The sequence below is a fragment of the Trachypithecus francoisi genome, unplaced genomic scaffold, assembly GCF_009764315.1.
Source record: "Trachypithecus francoisi isolate TF-2019V2 unplaced genomic scaffold, Tfra_2.0 Lachesis_group10, whole genome shotgun sequence".
NCBI lineage: Eukaryota > Metazoa > Chordata > Mammalia > Primates > Cercopithecidae > Trachypithecus > Trachypithecus francoisi.
The window spans coordinates 69,318,385-69,345,706 of NW_022681455.1; the positions used below are offsets into that span (position 1 = coordinate 69,318,385).

The 27,322-nt window shown below is 31.9% G+C and overlaps 1 protein-coding gene across 49 annotated transcripts in view; it reads left to right on the forward strand.

Annotated features, from left to right (window-relative positions):
• The window catches only part of RIMS1 (regulating synaptic membrane exocytosis 1), a 519,140-nt gene that overhangs the window by 392,967 nt on the left and 98,851 nt on the right, over positions 1-27,322 (forward strand). For 20 of the 49 annotated variants that reach the window (XM_033217610.1, XM_033217609.1, XM_033217618.1 and 17 more), the window contains 3 exons: positions 2,469-2,581; positions 18,214-18,326; positions 24,461-24,627. In XM_033217610.1, the coding sequence (XP_033073501.1) occupies positions 2,469-2,581; positions 18,214-18,326; positions 24,461-24,627 (393 nt within the window). Of the gene's footprint in view, positions 1-2,468; positions 2,582-6,476; positions 6,507-18,213; positions 18,327-24,460; positions 24,628-27,322 lie in introns of all 49 variants that reach the window. The other 29 variants (XM_033217614.1, XM_033217607.1, XM_033217605.1 and 26 more) reach the window with 2 other exon arrangements.

Here is a 27,322-nt window from a genome sequence, read left to right on the forward strand (position 1 = left end):
GTTTCAGGGTTTGAATTATAGTATGATAAAGCACTAATTGATAGCTTAAGAAAGTAAAATACACCTTTATTAAAGATCTAAGCTGAACATCTTTTTGTTATCTTCAACCTGACATTTTCCCGTTTTGTTGTTCTTAAATGAATAAATACTCAGAATCAAAATCATTATAAAAATAATTTTACTTAAAAGGAAAAGAAAAATTACCAATCTGAATAGAAGTTGAATGACACTCCTTTATGTGCTTTTGGTGATAAATATGTATTCTTTATTCTCACACATTTTTAGTCACTAAGTGAATTTTACAGTATTGCTTTAAAAGGGATAAGGTATCATTTTATTTCTGTCAAAATAATACATGCTAGGTATTTTAATCATGCATTTTGTTTAAAATATATACCAAAATCAATGAAAAAAGCCAAAGCATGCATTTATAAAAATAAGTATATATATAAACATCGTTTTTTAATTTTTAATTCATTAATTGGCTTTACAATAATTTTAAACACCATAGTAATATAATCGTCAAAATATGGATACATACATTTTCAGATATTGTTATATCTGAGAGAACATGTTTTTATCCATATTTAAGCCATTTATATTTAATCAGATGTATAATTAATGAAGCATTCTCCATCTTATATTGTTTTAATTTTTTTGTCTACTTAGATTAACCTCAAAAGGCAGCCTTCTTCTGTTATTTTTGGCATAGTCTTGCTTATTACAGAGTAAAATTATGAAGATTGTAAAAATATAGAGGCCTACAGTGTTTCTTCTTGAAGGCAAGCACTTGAAGCTTCTCTGTATTCATCATCCTAATTACAGTCACTCATTCAAGCAACATACTTTATTGAGCTCTTGCTCTCTATGCAGCTATGTTGTAGGCACTCGAGATAGAGTTCTATAAAACAAACAAAACAAAGCAAAAAGCAAACAAAAAAACAGAGACAGGAATCTCTGCCCTTGGTGGAACATACAAGAGGTTTATTACATTAGAGCAACACCAATTAGCCTTTTAAAACCACATGGCATTCACATTTGCAATAATAACTTGTCAGTTTGATTTGAATTCCATTTCAATAATTGCGTGATGGGTTCTCTTCTTTGAAATTACTGTCATGTATGAGTAACCAGGTTTTCCTTGGACAAATGTGTTGGTATCAAAGTTAATGTGAACCTGCTGACTGAAGATCTTTTTTGGCCCTAATGTTTTAGGGTTCTCCCAACATGTCTTTCTAGAAGGGGACACGCAGCCCCAAGAACAACTGATCAGCCAGTCATTAGGGGAAAACATCCTGCTCGCTCAAGGTCGAGTGAGCACTCTAGTGTCAGAACACTGTGTTCTATGCACCACCTTGTCCCTGGAGGGTCGGCGCCACCTTCTCCGCTTCTGACAAGGTCGCTATTCAGTGTCCCCCTCAGCATTCATGTCCTGCCTCCGGGTGTTGGTGTGGTGTTGTACCTTCCTGAGCACTCGAAGCTTTCACTCATTTTGACACCATAACTTTTAATCCTTTCTTTGTGACACTTAAATCTCTCCCACATCCTCTTTTACTTGCATCTATCTTCACTGTGCTGGTGGTATTCTATAGTTTCTGCCAATTAGCTCTCATTGAAAATTAAATTTGGCTGTGTTATGTCCTTTCATCTGTTTGTGGCATATTCATATATAATTTTTTTAATTATGTGAAATTTTTATGATAAGTTACCTGGAATTAAATGTGTGCTTACTTTAGAAAGCATAAGAGGAAATTTTAAGAATCTTTTATATGTGTTCATTAAAGTGTTAAAATGTGTTAAAGTTCTTTAGTTTGAAAAGTGTTTAAATGCCAACAGATGGAAGTCCGCATAATCCTGGGCAGTAGTAATACATCTGCTCACTTCTCAAATTTTTATTTGTAATTTTAATGTTAGCACCAGTGTATTTCATAACATGTGTCCAGGATTATTTTAAGTATCTTTCAAATTTGTTCCTATTTAGAAATAAAGTACAAGTGAGTGGTAATTTATAAAAGTCTGCAGCTAGAATTCTTATCAGTTATAAATAATTCTGTAGTCTAGATCAACTTAACAGTAGCAGTTTAGGCAACAGCCTTTCTTACCTCACTTATCCATGTTGTTAGGATCAGAGGCTGTAATTAGATATATTTGGTTCAGTAATGCCGAAACTGAATAACTTGCCCAGGTAGAACAACTTAATAGAAAGTTAATGAAAATAAGTGAATTGGATTCTGCTCAGTTTAAGAATTCATTATGTAGAACTGTGTGTGGTGCACATTGCCCTATCTCATTTAACCCTTTTTTGTAGTATTCCATTTATACATATCATAAAAAGTGTTTGATTCTGCTCCCATTGGCCCAGTGAGGGGGGTTATGTCTAATTTAATAGTAACAGAAAGGAGGAAAGATTTTTGTCAGACCACGTTGGAATTTCATTATTTCATGCCCACTTTGCTTTTTGCCTGCAGAATGCACCGACAGAGAAGTCCAACACAATCTCCTCCAGCAGACACATCGTTCAGCAGTCGTAGGGGAAGACAGCTCCCACAAGTGCCAGTGAGAAGCGGCAGTATAGAACAAGGTATCCGATAAAGAGAGATCATTGTCCAAAAATCTTGGATTTGAGAACCACCTCTATTTATACCCCTTTTATTAAATGAATGGTATTTTGATTATATATAGTTTGCTGAATCCTAAAAATTTAATTTTCTTACAGTCTTTATCCCCAACACCTAGTGACAGTGGTTCATGGCATGCACACAATTTTTGCTGAGTGAGTTTTGCTGGATGAATGAATTTTAGATGATCATTTAACAGAAGGGATGGAGGCCTAGAAACATCTTATTCCAAAGGGACAAAGGAAGAAAATAAAATTCTAAAATTGCAGTACAATATGGCATTTTGTGTATTAAAAGAATATTTTACCTTTAAAAATATGTTTTAAAAATTAAACTTAATCATTCTGAATCCTTTACTATTTTTTTCGTTTAACTTGATTAGCAGTAGCCTATATTTTAATATGTTTGATGATAAAAAAATGACAAAACACATGTTTTAGTGTCTTCAGCAATTCATATTGCTTAAAGATTTTCTTATTTTATGCATATATTATTGCTTCATTTTCTGAGCAACAAAGAGAGAGAGAGAGAGAGAATGTATACAGTCTGATTTTAGTAGAAACTAAATTCTCTAAACTACCTGAGCTAGATGTTTTAGACACTAGGTTAAAGTAGTATTCTTCCTGTGACCCAAAGTGCTATCACATATCTTAGTAGGTGAAATGATTTGTATCATTATTTTTTATCACATATTTTTAATCAGGGATTTGGTAAGCAATTTACTAAAATAATTTCTACTTTGGGATTGTAATATAAATGTAATAGAATTATTTTTAAGATATTTATTAAAAACCTTCATCCCTGTGAAACAACTGAAAGGTTAACACTTTGATTATTTTTTTCAGCAGTGTTATTGTTGCTGATGGAAAACTTGCATTTCATTTTATATTGAGGGTACGGGGTACTTGTTTTTCTCACTTAACTGAAGTGCTTTACTGAATGTATCACAGAAATGTTAAAGATCTCAGAAGGTAAATGCATTGTTTCAAAGACTGATGTGGCATAGATTGCCATGCAGAATACTTGATTATAGGAAAATTAGTGTAGATTTTTAAAGGTATCAACTTATTAATAGAGTAACACTGGTGTGATAAACTTTTGAGTTTATATTTTTGAAAATACATTCTATTGATACTCCATGCTTTAGTTTTCAGGGTTGCTAAAAGGGTTTTCATTTAGTGAACCATGAAAATACGATGCATTGTGAAACTCTGACTTTCTTTTTTAAAATAGCAGTTAATTCATTGGAATTATTAATTGACATGTTTAACATTTTTCCTCTCCTCTCTGGGAACATTTTAAAATTATTCATAATTAATCTGGCAATAACCCAGATGAAATTGTTTTAACATTTATTTTTTAAAACAAAAGTTGGTGTTTATTTAACGTATCTATTCATGAGCTCCTGTTGCACAACTGAAAGAACTACAAATGTGGGTGTTTAGTTACAAAGTCGGTGTTACCGATCATATTTTACTAAAGATTGATATTCTAAAACTCGTGTGCTCCTAAAATTCTTTGCATTTCCTCCAGTTGCAAATAAAACATTTTATGAGTTCAAAAGCATATAAGGGTACTACATATAACTCTCCTGTAGTGAGATTGTGGTTACATTATTTCATTATTTCTGTATAAATAAGAATTGCTTCCACAAAATCAGTTGTATTGTACGTTGGATTTTGGTTTTTTTAAAAAAGCTCATGTTCTATTGTTAATATCAATGTTACTGTTTATGATATTTGTATTCACAGTCTTTCAGAGAAATCATCAATTTGTAAGGATTGAATTAAGGTGGGAAGAAGGGAATGACTACATTGGTGGAGTTATTTTGATATTTAATATGACAAATACACTAATAAACATTTTGGTTATTTGAGTTTCCTGAAATATATGATCTTTAGAGTTATATACGTATAGCTTTTTAAAAATGTGACAACAAACATGTATTTTATATATATATAAATGTCCTATAAATAAAAGAGACTTGGTGTTTTTTTTATGATATAAATACGTGCTTTGGGACTTTTGGTAAATGATCATACTGTCTGCCATCATCTTTTTATGATTCTATTTCAAAATGAACAGTTCACATGACAGCTTTGTTTGTCCTAAAATATGTTTATAAAAGTAAATTTTAATTTGATGTATGAGTTAGATAGGATTTAGCATGTTCTATTTAAGATTGATTTTATTGTTGTTCTTAAGGCTATAGAATTATGTCATTTTATTCTTTCGATATTGTTTGTTAAACTTTAGTTCCATCTCCCATGAAAATTAATGCTGACCACAGTCTATTACAATTGATTAAGCCCCTACTGCACTTAACTTCCTTCCCATTTTTTCTTTATTTTTAACAAAGGGTGGTTTTCTGTTTAGAAAATAATTTGATAAACAGCTGATTGGTAAGAACAAATATTTCAAATGGTTTAGATTACTAGATACTGATACTCCTTCTTGAGGCACTTATAAAATAATTTTATTCATACACAGTTTCTGGGTACAGGTATCTACGTTACTGATTTTGGAATGTATGCTGGGACAATTTGACTGTTTCACTGAAAGTATGTTTTTTTTGTTTTTTTTTGTAAATCAAATATACTACTCTCTATTTATACCATAAAGGCAGTATCTCTTAAAGGCTAACATATCATTTGAAAAGACATGTTTACTCAATTTTTGAAAAGGTGTTTTAAAGTTTATTTTAAAAATTGAGAGTGCTAGCCTGTTTGCTACATAGAGCCTGATTATGTTAAAGTAGATTTAGGGGAAAAACAAAGAGGTGATCACAATACAGATTTTTGAGGTAGAGTACTTGAAAAAGTAGCCTTATAATTTAAGTAACTCTAATGGTATGTGATAATTGAAAGCAAAGACTTCCACAACGTTTTTCTGGTTATATTTCAACACGATATCCCAGCATATCCCTTATGTATAATAAGGCTGAAGACAGCTTATTTGGTTGTGTAAAAATGGATTTCTGAAACCAACCAGTAACTTTTTTTGTGCTCAACTGGATCTTTTAAAGAAGTATTTAGAGATCATTCACAAACTAACAGTAAATGATGTGTTAGTTATGTTTTATATCTTCCATTATTATATCACCTACCTAAAACTCCAATGATATTCCTCCTCAAGAATATAGAAACAGGCCATTAGTCCTCTGTAAATAGTACAAAACAAAGAGGTGGATATAAAGCCTTATAAAATGTCTAAGAAGTATAGTCTCTACAAAACAACTAATTTTACTTTGGTGTATTGTAATGTAATTAATTTGAGAAGAAAGAAAGGATTACTTAAATTAGAATTTTCTTTAATGTGGAAAGTGTTACAGAATAGTTTCCATGGTGCAAACAAAGTGTAAAAATGGAATTCATTTTTTATTTATCAGATAAAAAAAAAATTTCATTTTGTCATATGAGCCTTTATCATATGAACTTTCATTTTTGAAATGATAAAAATTTTTGTTATGAAAATTAAGTATGCTTTTAAATACTTTTCCAACAAAAATCACAATGGATTTGAAATGTTTTAATAAAATTGGTACTGAAATTTTATACAGCTCTTAAAAGGAAAGAAAAAATAATACAGAATATATTTTTCAAATGCCAAACATGCTAATTTCCCAAAGTTTTTGTTTCATTTTAAATCTTTAAATTGCTGTATTCATTCTTTCTTTGATTAATTTTAGTACCATATTTGGGAACTCATGATTTTTCATTGCGATTTATCATGTCACATTATATGTTATGCATTTTAATTATTCATGCCATTGTGTTAATTCACATTTCCATGTCTAACTATAAATTTGCTGATTTCTTTCTTTTGTTTCCATCATTATGTGCATTTAATTCATTGAAGAACAAGAAAAATATAACTCTTCCACAAAAGGTAAATATAAACATAACTTTTTAACCATTTAATATTGTTACTTTTAAAAATAATAATATACAAGAGTTATATAACTGTATTTATTGAAATAATGAGCAAAATTAACAGGTAGCTATTTTCCTGAAATGACTTTGTAGTGTATTTGATATTAATTATTTCATTTTCTATGTTTACATCAAATAGATTACTTTAAAATTAATGTTTTTTAAAAAAAATTATTTAAAATTAATTTTTTTTTTTAATTTATCTACACTGACAACTAGAAAACAACTCTCCTTGGAAAATGACATTTTCTTTGTTTCTGTTTATTTGCATTCCCCTGCTCTCATCGATAAAAGATTTAATTCTTCTATTTAGAGTGATACCTGGTAAAAGTAGAAAATCTCTGGATTTTACTTTCCAGATAGCAGTAACCTTAGTCAATGTTCTAGCTCTGGCTGCAGTCATACATCCAAGAAGCTGCTGCCTAAATGTTACTTTGGTTTGCCTCAATACTGTTAAAATACCCATTAATTTTATCTTTCTGAGAGTCATAGGAGAGGAAAACCATTCAGCATTTTTGGTCTTTGGTCTTTGCACTTGAATTTCAAATAGATTGCAGGATTCCCCCGACAGTCATATGCTGCCCACACCATTTTCTGTTCAGAGTTGCTGTTGGCCTGATGATTAACTATTTGAACATACGTTTTCAGCTTAATGTGATAAAGTTAATTATATTTAATAATTATGTAATTCTGTATAATTTAATAAAAGTACATTTTCTCAATATTTGAAAGTGGACTAACAATTGAATTAATTTGTTGTCCATAGTAACGACAAATTAACACAAAGCTAGTTCTGAAAATAACATCATTCCTATTTTATGAATAAGGAAACAAGTTCAGAGAGATTATGACATTTGCCCAAACTGCTCTTCAGTAGTAGACTACAAACCCAGATCTTTTTACTTTTGACCTTTTCCACTACATGTTGGTGTATCCTATTTTAGTAAGTACAAATCCCAAATATATTATTTCTCATTCTTAGTGTATCTAGTTATGCATTATGTATCTCTCAGTATTACAAAGAGAACATTTTCAATTACATATTTAATCTGTATTTATAAAAATGTATTTAACAATATTTATATTCAGGCACTATACATATATATTATTCTGGCATAGTGTCTGATATGTTAGGCAATACATATATTAATTAAAAATTTAAAAATTCAATGAGATCAAGATGTTTTGGCCATAGATTTTGCATAGATTTCTAGCCATCCTGCATTTTTACGTCAGATATTGGAAGCACAACATTAGATTCAGTAGTACAAGAATGACCAATGTAATTTTGCTTAAGTGCAGAAGAATGTAGTTGGATTTGCAAGATAAATTTTAGTGTGCTAAAAGTATTAAATTCATATTAGAAATGGCCATGACCTAATTCCTTTATCCAAAAGAAAGAAAAATATAATAATTCTTCATTTAGAGCTCTTTCCATATATATTACTAGAAAAAGCTGTACCTAGCTAAATAAAACAAAACAAAATCCATAAGTATAACCTAAAGTCTGCATGAAATATGCACATTTAGGGCCTCTCTGCAGAGCATGTCAATTTATGTTTTTATACCGTCAGTGTGTCCTGGCTGAGAGGTGTCATCACCTCTCCAAGCATTCCTTGGAAACAGGATATAGAAATGCCTCACAGAATAGACCACATTTTTAGAAACAGCCAAAGAAGCACATCCCAAAATGCATTCAGCAAGGTATAGGTCAGAAAAAGGATGCTGCGCCTCTCTTTAGGGATTTAAGATGACACAGTTTAGCCACTGAACATGGCTCTCAAAACCTCAAAAGGATACAAGCAAGCTCAAGGAATTTCATTAAAATCATATTTTAAGCTCACATAAACCAAAAGAAAGCAAAAGTTCACAGCATAGAAATCCCACTTCTGTGAGCTGAAGTTTATCTTTGCTGGGATCTCTCTTATTAGAGAATTCAGGTTATTGTGAGTAAATCCCGGATAAATGAAGACCAATACACAAGATAAGGGGTTCATTAGTCACGGTTTTTTTTGATTAACTATGGATGAACTTGTAGGACCACCAGTGGTTCCAGTTTGTCAGGCACTGAGAGTTTTCCCAAGATGCAAGACTTTCAGTGCTAAAACTGGGACACCTCTAAGCAAACAAGGATGGTTGGTTACCCTATAGGGAACCAGTCTATTAATTTTCCAGCATATGTTTGTAAAGTCACATAAAGAGAAGTGTGAAATACTGAAAACATTACTAATGGTAGATAGGCTATATTGAACACTTACTATATGTCAGTGACTCTACTAAAAGTGTTACATATTTATCTCATTATATTTTCACAACCACCTGAGATCTATTAGTATGCTTATTTTCCCGCTGAAAAGTTAAAAGTTAGATTAAAAACTTGGCCCCTTATCAGTCAATATTTCATTTTATAAATGATAGAATAGAAAACGAGACAGAAATCCCTCTCCAGGGAACTTGTTCTCATCCGCTTTGCTCTGTAGGCTCTTCAACATTCAGACAGCATTTACTGAGTACCTGCTTTACATGCATCACCACATAATTATAGTAACACAATATACAACTGCAAGGAATGTTTTTTTCACCCCATTTTATTAAAATAGAGGGAAAGAGGTTAAGTTGAATGCCAAAGGTAACCAAGCTGCTGTGAGGCAAAACCAGATTTTAAATCCACAGCCCATGTTCTGTGCCCCACACAATGTTCCTGTAACAATCACCACTCAACACTGGGATTTTGGAGAGGCCCACTTAGTTTTTCCTCCCTTTCCTTATTGATTCAGTTTTGCATCTCTCAGTTAAACCTTCTACATTTGGCCTGCTCCTCCAATTGCTATACAGATAACAAATCCTTTGGCTTGAAAGTTAACAAAGTTAACAAAGATAACACATCCTTTGGCTTGAAAAGTTAACCAAGGAACTATAAATGTTCATAGTACTTTGTTTATGTTTTAACTCCCTCTTTTATGTTGACAGATTAAAGACCATATCATTTTAGTCTTCACAAACTGCTTTATAGGCCTATTTTAAATTATTCATTCTAAAAGTAAGCCAATTTTTCCCTCTCTGCTACATTTCTTGGACAGTTTTAAAGAGCCCATGAATGTAGTTTGGGGGCATCGAAATAATGATATAAGAAGATCAAAACTGAACCAGAAATTAAATGACTTCAAGGTGAGAAAAAATGTTATTGTCATAATAAATTTATGATTTATATGCCTTTAGATAGAATTTTTAAAATGCATTAAGTTCTTGGCTCTTGGGAGCAATTTTGAATCATAACAAAACACATCATATTATCTTTTCTACAAATATTAATTTCCTTTATCATAATGGTGTGTAATTTATACACATGGAGAATGAAAGGCAATTAAAGTAAGTAAATTATTTATAGGAACAAAAGAAATAGCATTTTGGTCCTTTTTGCTTTTCTATTTCACTAATAAAATATGTAATGATTACTGTAACTAGATCTTAGAGATTGTAACTAGATCATTAGGATTGTCTCTAGTCAACTATATTTTTAACTACCAGGTTTCTTTAATAAGTTCTCAAATAAGTTAACTGTGCTTTCCTTCTTTAAATGTCAGTAAGAACAGTTTGAATGCTAAGTTATGCAAACTATATTTTCCGTGAAAGTTATGAGCATTAACTTTAGTGGAATTCAAGTAAAGAAGTGAAAAATATTAATTTTAGTAATTTTTTGTACAGTTGTATAAATAAAAAGCACATTTCAATAGCGTGCTGTGGTTGTGAAACACTCTAAAGAACAAATTATGTACTCTTTTTAAAATAAGTAAACCAATTTTTGCATTTTTCAGAATCAGCTTTCTTTTAACTGTCATTAAGTAGCAAAGGTCTCAGTTTTATTTACATTTTTATTATTAATGGTAGATGCATATTGGGCCAGGTGAATCATTTTCTGTTATTATGTGTTAAGATTTTGAAAATACAAGTTTCTTAATATTCCTGGGCATTGCTTCTCCTGAACACTTATTATGAATCTTTAAGAATATTTATTCATAATATTTAGAGCTCCATTAGGAAAAGTAATTTATCCATTTCTTTTTTTTTGCACAATCTCATAAGTATATTGTCATTCTAGCCTTCTCTTTAAACTTCAGGAACCCAGAGGGTTAAGCATATTGATTAGAAAAATTCAGAAGTAATGCTTTTGACCCTGTTTTCCCATTTGGTGATTCAGATGTGTTTATTTATAGTATCACAGGCTTTTAAAGCTTCAAAGGCTTTAACACATATTAACCAAGACGCAACTTGGAAGAGAGACCTAATTGAGGGAGAACGGATGTCTAACCATGAACGGGCTCTTTGATGTATTTTCTCTGAAGTTGTGTATGTTCCCCAAATATTGTAAAACACAAGAAAAGACTTTCAAAAATCAAATTTGAATTTAGCAGAATTATGCCAATCAAGTCTTTCAGGATAGATTCTGTATCCATTAGTATTATTGGAGTAATGAGAAATTATGGCTAAATATTTCAGATATCACTTGGTATAAACAACATGACTTCCTCTGTGATTGGTTTTGTTATCCCCAAAGAAGGCTTAATTACACAGGTTGCTTTTTGTAAAAATTGTATTTGAAGTGCATCTTATGAGAGATAGTGTTCACTCTCAAAACCTAAACATGCTTTTAAAAGCTGTTTAACTTTGTGTAACCCTAAAGGACAAGGTATATAACAAATTCTTTTATAAGAGCCTGACTTTCTTACTTGTCAATGACTAGTATTTTCAGTGACACTCTGGGAATTGGCAGTTTTTACATTGAGAAATTATGTCTGGAGTTGGACATCCTGAGCTTCGTTTTAGATAGTTCAATGGGCATAAGTACGCTAAAACAGGAGATGGTCTTGTAGTTTTGGCTGCAGTGAGACTTGAGTGATTATATATACAAATTGCCTCTTTCGCCAATGCCAATGTTCAATTTCACTTATCTAAGCATAGGAACTTTGCTTTAAAAGTCCATAAGGCAATGTGGTATTTTCACTTATGTGTTATTCACTTATTGCATTTTCTGTTTCTCATGCTGGTAGATGTATGTTTTATTGGTAGATGATGGGTAGATGTTTATTGGTAGATGCTGGGTAGATATTCTTTTATTGTTTACATTATTATAGCATAATCCTTAACATCCAAGAGAATTATATAAGACAAAAAGGGAGACTACTTGGAACATTTTTACACTTACAAGTTGAAAGGAGTCATTTTATTCCAAGAAAATGTGCCCAAACTAGGGCATTTCTATGTAGTCAAAATATTTTAAACATTTAATCTTTATTTATAGTATATATATGTATATGTGTCAAAATGTGGAAGTTGGATATGCATTACATCAAAGTTTCTCACTATGTTTGCATGACTCCAGAAATAAGGATCAACATGAAAATAAAACATTGCAGTTGGCCCACAGCATCCATGGTGTGGATCCACAATGGTGGCTTCAACCAACCATGAATCAAAAATCTTTCAGGGAAAACATGATTGGTTGCATCTGTACTGAATATGTACAGACTATTTTTTTCTTGTCATTATTCTATAAACAATACAGTATAACAGATTTTTGAGATGTTTTTAAGTCATAAGCCATTTAATAGTATGAAAGGGATAGATTTAGAAAAATGCATATAGGCACTATTTGCATGACATTTTCCTTGTATTAACTCTTATAAGTAACCTAGAGATGAAAGTATATGAGATGGGGTGCTTAGGTAATATACAAATACTATGCCATTTTATATAAGAAACTTGAGTATCCGTGAATTTTGGTACATGTGGTGGGGGGTTCCTGGAATCAATCCTGAACAGATATTTTTTAAATTGGGAAAAGAACATGATAGAAAATAGTGGTGTAAAATACAACTGGTGATTTTTTTTTTCTCATAACACCTATAGTAAATTGGCAAATTTTAAAATGCTGGAAATTAGGTAATAAAGCAAGAGACAAAGTCATTGAGATTCCTAATTTTTGCAAATAAGAAAAAATAAATATTTTAACAATACCCTATTGAAATACTATAGAATCATAGACTACAAATGTTGAAGGGTTCTCTGAGCAGTCTCTTCTTTTTACAGATAAAAACTCTGTAATGGAGGGATATATCAGGAATTGATCAAAGGAACATTGAGGAACTGATGAATGGTGATGGATCTAGGACTGTAATCTATGCCTAGTAATTCCCATTCCTAGGTTCTTACTGTTTTGCCACATTTATTCCAGGTATATGCAGAATGCTTGTCCACAAACAATTCCTGTTTCTCTGAAGTCTAAAAATACTGTGAGCGGAGACTAGTATTGTATTTTTGAATTTTCAAATAAACCATCTTTCTTGATATATTTTAAGACATAGTTTATACATTAAATATTTGAGATCTGATCTTCCTATTAAGTCTTGGTATAGTCTATACTGATTCAATTAGCTAAACGTTTTTCATCTTTTCTTGTTAATCTCAGCTTTTTTATTTTCGCTGCAGTCAATAACTGAGACATAGGAGGTGTGTCATTTATATTCTTCAGTCTACCTGACAACTTCCAAATAAGCGATCATTTATCACTGCTCTTCCTGAGAGATTACTAGAACAAGAATGGGACTGCACTATCATGGAACTCTCATTGTGTTGCTATGCAGCGAATAAGCAGAGATGCTAATTTTTTCATTCATAAAATATGATAGCACAGATAGCACATCTTAGTTAACTAGACAGGCTTAAATATCCTGTCCAGATGTTATAATGTGTCAACTTTGATACATATATGAGCTGAACTTGTTAAAAAATAATTTTTACATTAATATTTTAATATTATAAAAGTTCTACTTATTTCTGTCCTTTTACAGTCATATTTCATCTAATGCTTAAAAATATTAGGTTTACCAGTGTATTAATATAAATTATTTTTTGGCTATAAACACAAACATTTGAAATTTCAAATTCATTTTAATTTCAAGGAGCATAGAGAGAAATGTGAAAGATTTAAGGAATTTTGAGATCCAAATTTATTTTTATATAAATTAAATTTATAAATAATATTTTAAATATATTAATGCAAGTTTAAATTATAATGGTCCTAAATTACATATAACTATAAAATTTACAGTATTTTAAAGCAAATTACAAATATGTGATAAGTCAAAGAGGTTTCCTAGAAAATTACATTATCTCTTTGAAGGATGTTATATTATAGAAAATTTTAAATGATGGATTAGGGAAGATTTATTAAAGATCTTTGAGGGTATTTTTAGAGTAATAGGCCTTTTAATAATACGAAAGGGACAGATCTAGGAAAATGCATATAGGACAAACAAGATTATCGAATGATTTTAGTTTCTTCATAGATTTGTTAAAGATCATTCATTGATAACACTCAATTAGGAATCCTTAGCAAAGAATGTGAAAAGAGAAGTAGTTATTTTAATATCTTTATTTTTAATACTAATACTTTCCATTTGAAAATTGTGATAATTACAGTACTTTGTAAATTATATTTGCTTTTCTTATCTTGCATACTCCAATCAGATTCTTTCTTATTGAGCTTTAGAAGGCAAGAAATTATTTCACAAATATGGTTTTCATTTAACTCTTAAAAATAAGTTTCAGTTTTATACTTTCTTAATTTTAACATTGAATTGATTTGTGACATACATAGATTAATTATTTTAAAAAGCCACAGTTTGGAAAGAACAATGTATATAAAGTTGGAATAAATAAAATGGATCTTATTCAATATATACATTTTTGTAAACTAATATGTGCTTTTTGAAAGTACCATTTTTTAAAACATAAGACACAATTCAGTTTGTACCTTATAGTGAAATATTTCAACCCTTCAAACCCATTTTTATAAAATTGCAATATTACATCTGAGGAACTAGGATACATACATTTTGATATATAATCACAAAATCTATAATTAATGCTGAAATATAGTCTATAGTAAATATCCTTATCTTTTGACTTTATTATACATAAGCTAAATTTTCATTACAAAACTAAATGAAATTGCATGGTAATTATATTTCTTGTAAGAAATGAGAGGCATTATTTAGCTCTTGATTATGTGGCATTTATTAAATTTTTAAAAATAAAAATCCCATAGCCTCCCAGTTTTAAATGTTCTATAAAGAAATAGCAACTGGCATTTTAATTATTTAGTTAGTTTACAATACTGTTAACATTCAGAATGTTCCTAAAATGTGAATGTAATGCTAGGATTTGTGGGATAATTGGAAAATATTTTATTTACTATTTTAGTTTTGCTCTTGGGTTTAAAATTGTTAAAATAATATAAAAATTTTAATGATAGTAGTCTTTTTTAAAGGAAGATATTTTAACTGAGTTAGTTAATTTTACTTATACTAAGACACTAGAAAGACAATCACCTTTCAATTAACTTTTTTTTTTTTTTTTTTTTTTTTTTTTTTTTTTTTTTTTTGAGGCGGAGTCTCGCTCTCTTGCCCGGACTGGAGTGCAGTGGCCGAATCTCAGCTCACTGCAAGCTCCGCCTCCCGGGTTTACGCCATTCTCCTGCCTCAGCCTCCCGAGTAGCTGGGACTACAGGCGCCCGCCATCTCGCCCGGCTAGTTTTTGTATTTTTAGTAGAGACGGGGTTTCACCGTGTTAGCCAGGAAGGTCTCGATCTCCTGACCTCGCGATCCGCCCGTCTCGGCCTCCCAAAGTGCTGGGATTACAGGCTTGAGCCACCGCGCCCGGCCTCAATTAACTTTTAATCATTACCACTATTCTCCACATAAATCATATAACTTATTGGAATCATGCCTTCTGGTTCAAATTTGTGGTAATTATCTTATTTTATAAATGCATCTTAATATTTGGCTCAACACATCTGTAATCCAGAAATAATGTCATTTTATTCTAGATATATAGTTGAAAAATAAAAATGGAAATCATGTAAGATCTTTAGCAAAGTTAAAGAATCTCCACATTTACACTGAAGGTTTTTCAGTGATTATGAAAAAACTTTTACTAAAGCACAATAACTTGTATAAACAGTTATTTCAGAATATGCACTAAGGCACATGTCACTGGGAAATAATGAAAAGTACTACAAAAATGTGTGTGATATTATGTAATTATCTGGCTTTTTGCTAAGAGTAAATAATTGTAAGCTATTGGCATTTTGGTTTTGTTGCTGGAATCCGAGAGCAAGCGGTGAGGATAGCATAGCAACTACATCTTCGATGGAGAGTCAAGGGAGTCTACTCATTATTTTGAATAATAATGTTAATTTGGAGATTTTTTTTTTACTTTCACAGATTAAATAAGGTCAGTTTTAACTTCATTGGGAGTAAATATATAGTAATGATTTGAGGGAGGTAAATGAAATAATTTAGAACCATTTTTAGATTCATTTTAGTTATGTTACCACTGTCTTTTTATGATTTAGTTTTACATTTTGCAAATAAAGATTTAAGTGCAGCCATAGTATAAGCTAAGTAATCCTATTAATGTTTAGAGAAATGAAGTTTTGTCCTAGCAAGATTCAGTCCGTAGATCTGTGTCAGACTGCTCCTGGCCAGTAGCTATTGGGATATAATTATCAGTGTCTAAGTAACCATCTACCCTGAAAATTACATGGCACTAAAAGGTTGCAAAGCCGTGGGCTAATCATTGTCAACATAGTTTTAAATGAAGTTAATATCATTTTATGAGAATAGTTAAGCTAACACCATTTAAGTCTGTTTTTATTGCAAATTGAGATTGTTTTGAGTTGCTTTAAGCTTTAATTATAGAGCAGAACTAAATTTGCAGTCCATTTGACTTACTCAAAACTCAAAGCAAAGTAATGAATTTCTGAATCACATTTCTCAAGCTCTCCAATGAACTATCCTGTAATGGTAACAATAGTCACCATTTATTATCTCTGAAGTCAACATTATTAAAGCAGGGGTGTATCATTACTTAGTCTGCATAACTAAGGGTTGTTAGGGATTTGAGATTGGTTATCTACTGAATTGAAACAAAGTGAAACATTTTGTAATTTAGTGCTAAAAGTATGATTAAAACACTTAGCCACAAATTCCAAATTTTATTCTCTCTTGGGCTATTGGTCTGCACTTGAACACAATAAAAGTTACAGATTGATTTCTTTTTTTAAAGTGTGTGTTGGCGTTTTATAATCAAGGATGGTAGGCCACATTTAGTCACTGCAATGAAAAAAATTGTCAGCAAATGCCTTTATGAACTCCTTGTAAGAGATAAAATCGGCCGGGCGCGGTGGCTCAAGCCTGTAATCCCAGCACTTTGGGAGGCCGAGACGGGCGGATCACGAGGTCAGGAGATCGAGACCATCCTGGCTAACACGGTGAAACCCCGTCTCTACTAAAAAAAATACAAAAAACTAGCCGGGCGTGGTGGTGGGCGCCTGTAGTCCCAGCTACTCCGGAGGCTGAGGCAGGAGAATGGCGTGAACCCGGGAGGCGGAGCTTGCAGTGAGCTGAGATCCGGCCACTGCACTCCAGCCCGGGCGGCAGAGCAAGACTCCGTCTCAAAAAAAAAAAAAAAAAGAGATAAAATGAGTAGCCAAGTCAATCAGACATGTCAACATTTCCATTAGCTTGTAAACCATTAGTCTCTTGGCAAAAGCTTCCAGTACATCAGTCACCAATAAACAATTTTCCATACACATACACGCGCGTGCACTCACACACACACAGCCCTACAACTTAAAAATCTGAACACTTGTTGCAGAAGTTGAGTTGTCTGGGAAGTTGGCAAATGTTGTATAAAGTAAACACAGGTCTCATACAACATAAGTATACGCTTTTGAATCGTTTACCCTACACATGACTGTACCTTAGCTGTTTCTTTCTCCTTCATTTGTAAAAATGCAAAATTTAAAGGCAAGGTTTTGAAGTGATGTTGCTGATGGTAGATTCTAACTTAGAACAATTCATACTTTATCAAAGGCTGCAATTCTTGCCCTCCTCTGCTACTTAGGAGGTTGATAAAAGCTTAAAAGCATTCTTTACATATTATAAATTAAAGGGCTAAAAGTCATGTATTCATTATCAAACTTACAAATTTCATGTGTGTGGTCCAGATATAGCCGTAAGAAATAGCGAGCTAATCTTTTAGTAAATCCGTTTTAAGGACTGACAAAGTCATGAGAAGCCACTGACAGAAATTAACGATTTATAAGAATGCCTCAGTGAAGTAGATACTTATTAAAACAATTTTTAGGTGACTGCTGTTAGCCGAGGGTGTTAAGTGGGTGTGTGCATGCATGTAAGCATGTGCATATATGTGTGATGTTTTAAGTATGCATTACTTGTTTTCTCTATATATGTACATGCAACAAACAGTTGTTTAAATTGAAAACATTTTTACAATTAAATTTGGTTTCATAATCATTTATGAAGGAAATTGAAAATATGTCATATAAAATCAAGAAATAGAGTGTATTTTGTTACTAACATTTACATTCCCCGTTCTGTGTAATTTGAATCATGTTCATCTTTAGATTAACAGTTGCTAGTACTGTGTATTCTGCATTTTGTTTAATTTATTAATCATGTGTTATTTCTAAATTTTATTTTATTGAAGTCATTTCAAAGGCATTGAAATCTTAAACCATTCAGTTCCTGAAAGGTTCTTCATGTGTTTTAATAGGCTTCCATTATGTGTTTTTGCAGCAAGCTTAGTAGTGGAGGAGCGAACAAGACAGATGAAAATGAAAGTGCATCGATTTAAGCAGACAACAGGGTCTGGTTCTAGTCAAGAACTTGATCGCGAGCAATATTCCAAGGTAAAATTAGTAGTATCCAACAAATAGTTTCCCTTTTAAAAATGTGTAGTGTCTGTACCAGGCAGGATTAGAAAGCACCGAATTATATAAGAAAAGGTATCATTTGGGCTGAGCACGGTAGCTCACGCCTATAATCCCAGCACTTTGGAAGGCCAAGGTGGGCACATCACCTAAGGTCAGAAGTTCAAGACCAGCCTGGCCAACATGGTTAAACCCCGTCTCTACTGAAAAATACAAAAATTAGCCAGGCGTGGTGGTGTGCGCCTGTAATCACAGCTACTTGGGAGGCTGAGGCAGGAGAATCCCTTGAACCTGGAAGGCGGAAGTTGCAGTGAGCTGAGATCACACCACTGCACACCAGCCTGGGTGACAGAGCGAGACTGCATCTAAAAAATAAAATAAAATAAAATAAGAAAAGGTATCATTAAATGATAGTCCGGCATCATAATTTCTACCAAAGCCGGAAAAAAAACCCTCTTTCCTCTTGATATTTTCATATGATATAACTTCATTGAAATATTAACTTAGATTTGATTTTTTTCTAAAAATATATAAATATTTGATATTAAAATCACTTGATGATTGATTAGCATTAGTCAAATTGACATAAATAAGCAAGATATATGAAGCCATTTTGTTGCTTGAACATCATTTAAATATTGCATTTAAGATATTAAGGTATATATTTATAGTCTTAAATACAACTTTGGATTGATATATGACTATTGATATTTGTGAATGATAAAAATTATGTAATATGAGATTTCTTATTGCTCTACCTTTAGTAAGAAAAGTAACTGATTTCAAACTTCTAGAAACTGAAATTTACACAGTTTTAAGTGCCAATAAGCATTTAATTTTTATTTCAATAATATTTTCTAAGGAAACACTAAGGAGTTTATAAACTGCTAATATCTGATAATTTTAAATAAAATAGCATAGATTTTTGTTCTTTATAAAGTAATTTCAAATATATTATCTGGCTTATTTAAAAGCCTTTTTTCTTTATAGAATACTACAAAAGTAGCAGCAGCCATTATAGGTCGACCTTTGTTGTAATTTAATATCACCAAACTCTTTTGGAAGTAATAAGCTATTAGAAATCAAAAGTAAATAAAACTACACTAAATTAATATTATTAGCTTGAAATATGGACCTAGAAAAACCTACTTATTTTTAAGCAGTGGAAGTGGTTCATTATCTTTCCAGATATTCTGTGACTAAAAAAAAAAAAAAAAAGAAAAGAGGTAGCTACAAAATACGATTTGTCACCAGGACTGCCATAGAGGCATGTGTGTTTGATACAGTCTGTCACTTTATGTGTTAGGTTAGATGCAGAAGGGCTTCCAAATGATACAGTGCGGAGGGTCACTGTGATTGGTGATGCCCAACTCCCTAAGAGTCTTACCAAAAAAATAGCAAGCAAAGTGACTTGATGTCCCATAGTATTGGCTATTTCAGCTCTGTACAGATTTATCTTCTCTGCAACTTGTTATTTATGGTATTATCACCTAATCAGCCTATTTATCTGTCTTCATAGATATCATCATTGTTTTTGTTTTCTTACTACAAATGCAGTGAGAATTAGAAGGCAGGGTAATTTGGGGTTTTGTTTTCCCTCTACAGTTGGATGCAGTTATTTGAAAGTTTCTTTAAACTGGAAATGCTCCTTTTAAGCTGACAGTTTTTATCAGTTTCTTAGCTTTATTTCAAAAGATTAGGTCAAATAGAACAGCAAGGAGAGGTAGAGCCAGTATAGGAAACAAGAAAAGAGGCAAGTAAAGAATCAGGGTAAGATACTGAAAGCCTTTCTGGATCATCCTGAGCTGGGACTCTAATCATTAATTAGTCGATCCAAAAAATCAACAAAATGAAGTACTCAGAAGTCTAAACCCCCACTAATAGTCATAGTAAACCAAAGGTAGGTAGGTGTATCTCGTTTGGCAGACTCCAAATTCTCTGACTCATAACATTAAAAACTTGAAAATACCTCAAAATCTACTCCAGCTCACTTATTTACCAAATTTATGAAAACTGGGGCTCAGAAGCAAAGAGGTAATTTATTAAAATTTGTATTAAAATTAGTAGAGCCTCTCCGTATAGTGAAGAGGCCTGGAACAATGGATTTGGGACTTAGGGAATGACTTTGTTCTACTTATATCATTGAAATGAACACATTACTCTAGGTTCTCATGTGGCTTTCAATTTACATAAAAATTAAATTAGCATATTCTGTCTTTCCTCCCTCCTTTGCACAGGCACCCTTTTTCCTTTCCCCTCTCTTATTGTATTTGAATATTTTAAAACCTGTTACTTTCAGATATAGTACTATGACTCTTACTGAATAGATACTACTATGTTAAATAAAATTATAATAGCTAAATATGAGATCAAAGATATGGTAGCTTTAAAAACTTGTAAGAATATAGGATAGGAAATTATATAAGATAAAATAAATGATTAGCCTTTTCTTATATGTCAAGTAGAAGATAAAATACTCTCCACATCTCTAATATTTATATTATATACTAACACAATAGAATTTTTTGTTTTCAGTAGCCATTTTTGTTAATTCAAACCTTTTGCATATACTTGAGAAATTATCTTTTTCATTTTTATTATTTTACATCAAATATTTTATAACTATTTTACAAAGATCTATTTTTATGGCTATAATTAAGAGCCAGTATTGGCACAAATTTTATATTGATTAAATTTTGAACTTTATTCTTTTACTGACTCTTTTTTAGTATCTTAATCCATTTGACATTTTGGATGAAGCTACAAGCCTTAATTGAAATTTATGCCAAGCAGAAGTTAGTTAACTATTCTCAAAATACTTTTAATCAACCACTAGTAGAGCTGGACTTTTTTCAGGGCAAAACATTGTCAGACAGCTGTAATTCCTGAGATGCTTCTTGAAACCTAGTACCTCTTTTAGAAGATTAAATGACCCTAACATCCATCCTGAGTAAGGAATTAGCACTAACTTTGCTTTTGAAAAAGCACCACAATGCTGCTTAGGTATCCTTGAAATGTGTCACCATTCTATTTCTTGTATTGGTGTTATACAGAGTTACATGCCTTAATGATGAAGTGAAATTCATAATAAGAGGTGAATTCACATTTAGGCATTCACAATTTAAAGAATGTTTATGTTTCTGTAACCCAGGAACAGCAAGCAAGAGTGATGTGATGGGTTTTGTAGGTAGCTGAAGAGTGTTTATTACTACTTACTTCTAAGAATAGCAGTATTTTATTATTTCTCTGACATCAATGAGTTATTTTCCCTCTGTATGATCGGTATAAATTCCTCCTGAGGAATTATGTTCTTCAAAATATATTTTATGTATTTGCATTAAAATATTAAAGCATTACATTTGAAATTTAACAGATCATGCCTGATGAAATTCAAAGTGATTAAAATGTTAACATATTAAATAGTTAAAAGTGAATATAAAAGTACTTCACTTTCTTCAAATAATGTGATTAAAACTGTGATATCATATCAGAATGATAGATTGTTCTTTATCTCAATGTAGAACAATTTATTATGGCATAATTTTTGAAATCCCTTTTTGTCCACTTTCTGGAATAACCAAGGTCTGTATACAAAAAGGCTGAAGAAAAGGTGGCTTAAGTAAAGCCCTCTTTTGGCTTATTTCCAACTAAAAATACTTTAGTTGGAAAAATATTTTCATATACATTCACATACCTATATGCTTTAGTGTACACTGCTTAATATTGTCAAATATCAAATAAGGGGAGCATTTGCTCTGGGTGTCAGCACAATACTGACACCCAGAACAGAGAATACTTTATATTCTGTCATGGGCAAGGTATCATTCCAATACATTTGGAAACTATAATTACATAGCATCTCTCTTTTAGCACAGCGTTTCAGAAAACCAACAATATAGAAGTTGTGTTTGTAATGCAGCAACAGTGTTAAATTCAGATTTTACTCTGTAAACATAATTGAGTTTTTAGCACATACACCTGTAAATTGAAAACAGATCTGATTAAAATGAATTGTGTCAGTCAGAATCATGTTATTAAATGTAACTGAATTTGCTGGTAAACCATATTGTCACATTGCTTTCAGTACATTATCTTAAATCACATTAATTTTAGATCAAACATGAAATCATATAAATATAGCTCAGTTTAGATACAATAACATATATGAATTTCCTTTAAATTCTAATTTGGCATATGACCTTGAGAGATAAATCACACAGTTACGAAAAATCCTTGGGAAAAATAATTGTATATATATCCTATATATTGGGAATTATTTTCATGTCTGATATGAAATTCTTTTACCAACACATACACATGAGAGGCAAAGAAATGAAACTCACATTTAGGGAGGCCAAGGCGGGTGGATTGCCTGAGCTCAGGAGTTTAAGATCAGCCTGGGTAACACGGTAAAACCCTATCTCTACTAAAATACAAAAAACTAGCCAGGCGTGGCAGCCTGTGCCTGTAGTCCCAACTACTTGGGAGGCTGAGTCAGGAGAATTGCTTGAATCTAGGAGGCAGAGGTTGGAGTGAGCCAAGATCACGTCACTGCACTCCACCCTGGGCAACAGATGGAGAATGTGTCTCCAAAAACAAAAACAAAACTCACATTTAAATGTTTCAATCCTAAACTACTCTCATATAAGAAATTATTGAATAAACATGAGACCTTTCTCTAGGATAATTTTTTAAGTGTTATTGTCTAATCTTCTTTTTAGTACATATAGATCCACGTTGTAGCATCAGTTAATTTACTATGTTTTGGCAAGATAGTTCAAATTCATTAAAATTCCTCTGACATGGAACATCACAAAGGATAGATGACTTTTTCTACAGATTTAATAGACATTTGATATTTTCATACTTTATTTCTTATAAATCTAAAATTAATTGCTTGCGAAGAAACAAACACCCATATGTTATTTTGTTTTACAGAAGAAGTTATAGTATCTTACCTTCCAGTATCTAAGAGAACTACTTACATTTTAGGTATCTTTCAGTTATTTATAGTTGTGTTACCTATTTATTACAATTATAACATGTATAAAAATAATATGTAATACATAAGCTATTCACTGTGTGATTCATCACAATAAGACAGTGAAGTAGAAATAAGAGTAGATTAACTGCTTTGACAGCTTTACGTATTTTAATCTTTTACTTGATTCCTAAAATTTTAGGCAATGAATATCAGAGACAAATTTAAAGACATCTTTGAATATAAGATATAACGTACAATGAAATTTAATAGGGATCCAGTATTCTAATTTTGATACTAAGTTAGGTTAAATCTGAAACCATCTAATGAAGCCGTAGTAGAAAGGTAAAAACCAGTCACTACCTCTTTACTCAGTTTGTATCAGCCCTTGTTTTTGAAAAGTTATATATTTTTAAGAAATGTTAAACACTATAATGTCTTACCAAGTATTTAACTAAATTGACTAGTTTCAGAAAGTATCAAAAAGTATATACAGATGGAACCAGTCTATACAGGTCAAGTATCCCTTACTCAAAATGCATGGGACCAGAGGTGTTTGATATTTTGGATTTTGTTTTCATATTTTGGTATATTTTTACCATATACATTGTATATTTTCCAGTTGAGCATCCTAATCTGAAAAGCCAAAATGTTCCAGTGAACATTTCTTTTGCACATCATGTCGGTGCTCAAAAAGATTTTGGAGCACTTCAGATTTTGAATTTTTTGATTAGGAATGCTCAGCCTGTGCTTTGACTAGAGTAGAAGGTGAATAAAATGGACAAGAATGAAAATGAAAACAAAAAAGAGAAGCACATGTACTAGAAAACAATGAATATACACTTTTGAGGTTCTAAGTATATACAAATAATTTAATGAATTTTCTAATCAAGCATTTAATGATTGTGTTTAATTTATATTTCAGTCTTCCTAAGCCATCTCTTACCACTCAAAGGATAATGTTTTTATGTTGGAAATCATATATTAGCATTTGGATTATTTTAGATTCTACACCTACTTTTATGAAGGCACACCTTTATTTGGTGTGGGCTAAGTAGTCATTCATCTCACCATCTATGTCTTTTCCATGGTCTAATGATGGAGCTCACACTTTCTTGTTTTTAATCTTTAGTATAACATACATAAAGATCAGTACAGAAGCTGTGATAACGTCTCTGCCAAATCATCAGATAGTGATGTCAGTGATGTTTCCGCCATTTCCCGAACCAGCAGTGCCTCACGCCTCAGCAGCACAAGCTTTATGTCAGAGCAATCTGAGCGCCCCAGGGGTAGAATCAGGTGAGTTGGCAATACTGTTTATATAAGCTGGATCTTTATCTGTGGTATAAAAATACAACTAGCTTCCTGAATATTTTTTCTATAATACAGTTTAGGTCACAGTGGGTTAAGTATTGATCGACTACTATGTAGTATTGCCAACAGAATGTTTAGTATCGACTACTATCAGATACAGCTTATAACCCTAGTCGTAATTTTAGAGATCACCCTGAGTCACATTTGTAGTAGTTTCCTCTAATATGATTAAATTATCTTCCTTTAGTCCAACATCAGAAAGTGTATTCTGTAAAGGGACAGATAGTAAATATTTCAGGCTTTGCAGGACAGTCTTTGTTTCAATTACTCAACAATGTCATTATAGTATAACAGCTATACAAATAAATCAACATGGGTGTGTGTGTGTATATGGGTGTATGTGGGGTTGTAGTGGATGTGGTAACAAAATATACATCCCTAGTTATGTTACATGAATTGTAAGGTATTTGCATCAATTTTGTTTAAGTCACCAGTAGTGCTTTTGTGTTCTTCAAAGACAAATACCCTGCCGAAAGGGAAAAGACCCCAGACATCCAAGTACTATCTAAACTAAAGCAGATTGATTATGGACAAAGCATATTTCATATTAGTTCTTTACTAGTTTTCAGAAGTCAAAGTTTCATATAGTTATAGTTGTGTAACCTAAATATGTATTACAATTGAAGGAATTGTGGGGTTGATGAGAGGTCCAATAAATATAATTGTTAAAAATAGGAACAAACACTTCCAGTACTCTGAAACTCTGATGTTAGTGCACATTTTGGTGATGTATAATGAATTGTATTTTGAAGATTCTCTCTTGTTTGTTGAAGCAAATTAAAAGTAATCATCCTGCTGTTATTTAACAATTTCATACTCTGATAATCTAACATGAGCAATTTCAACTGATAAAGATATTAGTAGAAAATGTTTTATCTTTACTTTTGGTGTTCTCAGCATTTGATTCTGAAAGAATGTACAGTTCTTTAAAGTTTAAGGAAGAATTATAAGAGCTCAAGAACGTAGCCATATTAAGCTGTTTAAGATCAAGGGGTAAGAAGTATTCTTGTAGATTCCTTTTTATTAAATTCTTAATAAGATAGAATGTTTTAAAAACTATTGAATTACTAAAGAATGTAATAAATAGGACCTAACCAAGGACTTTTTTTTTACCTTTAAAAAAAGTAATTTTTTACCTTTTTAAGTAATTTTTGTTTATATTCACTGTAGAGCCAAGCACCTTGAGCCCTATGCTTTAAAGTATTACTAGTGAATAGAATTTGTATTACTAAGCAATTGCATAGAATAACTTGTGAGTTCATTTTCACTCTCCTAAAATTTCAGAAGTAGAATTCTTCAGAAATTTATCTTCCTATAAAATTTGGCTATGTGATTTCTTTTAGAAAGAATAGGGAAACAATGTCAAGAGACTGATTTTATACAAGAAAAATGGGGGAATCTACATGTTAGTAGTGTATTGGAACCGGTGTTACTTTGTGGGGAACACGGCAACTCAGCAAATCAGCATGGACTGTAACTATATCATGACAAGAAGCAAAGGATAGAGGATTTTTTTCCTTCATTGCTTCATATGAATTTTCATATTTAGTGGAGATGGTGGGAAGAGGGGTGGACCTGAAAAGAATACAAAGAAACTTCTTAGTGGTAAATCTGTTTTCTCTAAGGACTCTTTTGTTTTCAGCTTCCTTTCCCTTCTTTGTAGTTTAAAACCCATGTAAACTGAGAGTTTATTTTATGTAAGTGGATTATGTAAATTTAAGCACTACAGCTAATAGTTAAACAAATTTAACCTTAAGCTAACATGAAGAGCTACTTTTCTAGTAATCTCATACTGTATGTCAGTGATTTGTCATATGCGGTACATATTTGATCTTAGAATAATTAGGAAGAATAGAGAGAAAAAATAATATGTGACACGTCTTCTGACATTCGTAGACTATCCCTTCATATGCTTTCTTCTGTCTACATATTCTCATAGGCACACATGCAGCAGTACACACACACACACACACACGGAGTTATTTTGCTTCCGTCGTCAATCCCGTGGTAAAAACCTGAGAGAGGATAGTTTGGAATGACAAAGAATAAAATGACATCAGCATAAAAGCATCAAAATCCTGTGAACAAGCCTTGCAGGCTCTTCTGATGTAAATGTTCCCTGCCCTTATAGGTAACACTATGAGGAATAATTTTTCTTAATATATTACTGTTTCTTATTTATTTTTTAGCAACTAACAGTTGCATAATTTTTATAGTTCTGTTTACTCAGGTTCATGGTTAAAAGATGAACAAAGCTAATGAATTATGATAGAATATATTTACATGTAAGTTGTAATAATAAGCAGCAAAGTTTTTAGTTCCTATCATGTAGAAGGACTTTATTATCTTTTTAAAAGACAAACAAACAAAAAAAAACATTGTCAATTCCTGTTATCTTCCCCCCACCAAGACCATGTAGGGTCCAGTCTACTCCCTAACCTTTTTCCCAAAAAAGGTGCTACCTCCTTCCCAGACAGATGACAGAGGGCAGGACTTCAGGCTGGATCTACCATTAGGCTCTCCCTCCCCCAGCCTGGAGCACGGGAGGGGAGATGACACCTGGTGATGGATGGGTGGTGGACTGAGAAGAGGAGACATGAAAGGGGTATTCCAGACTCAG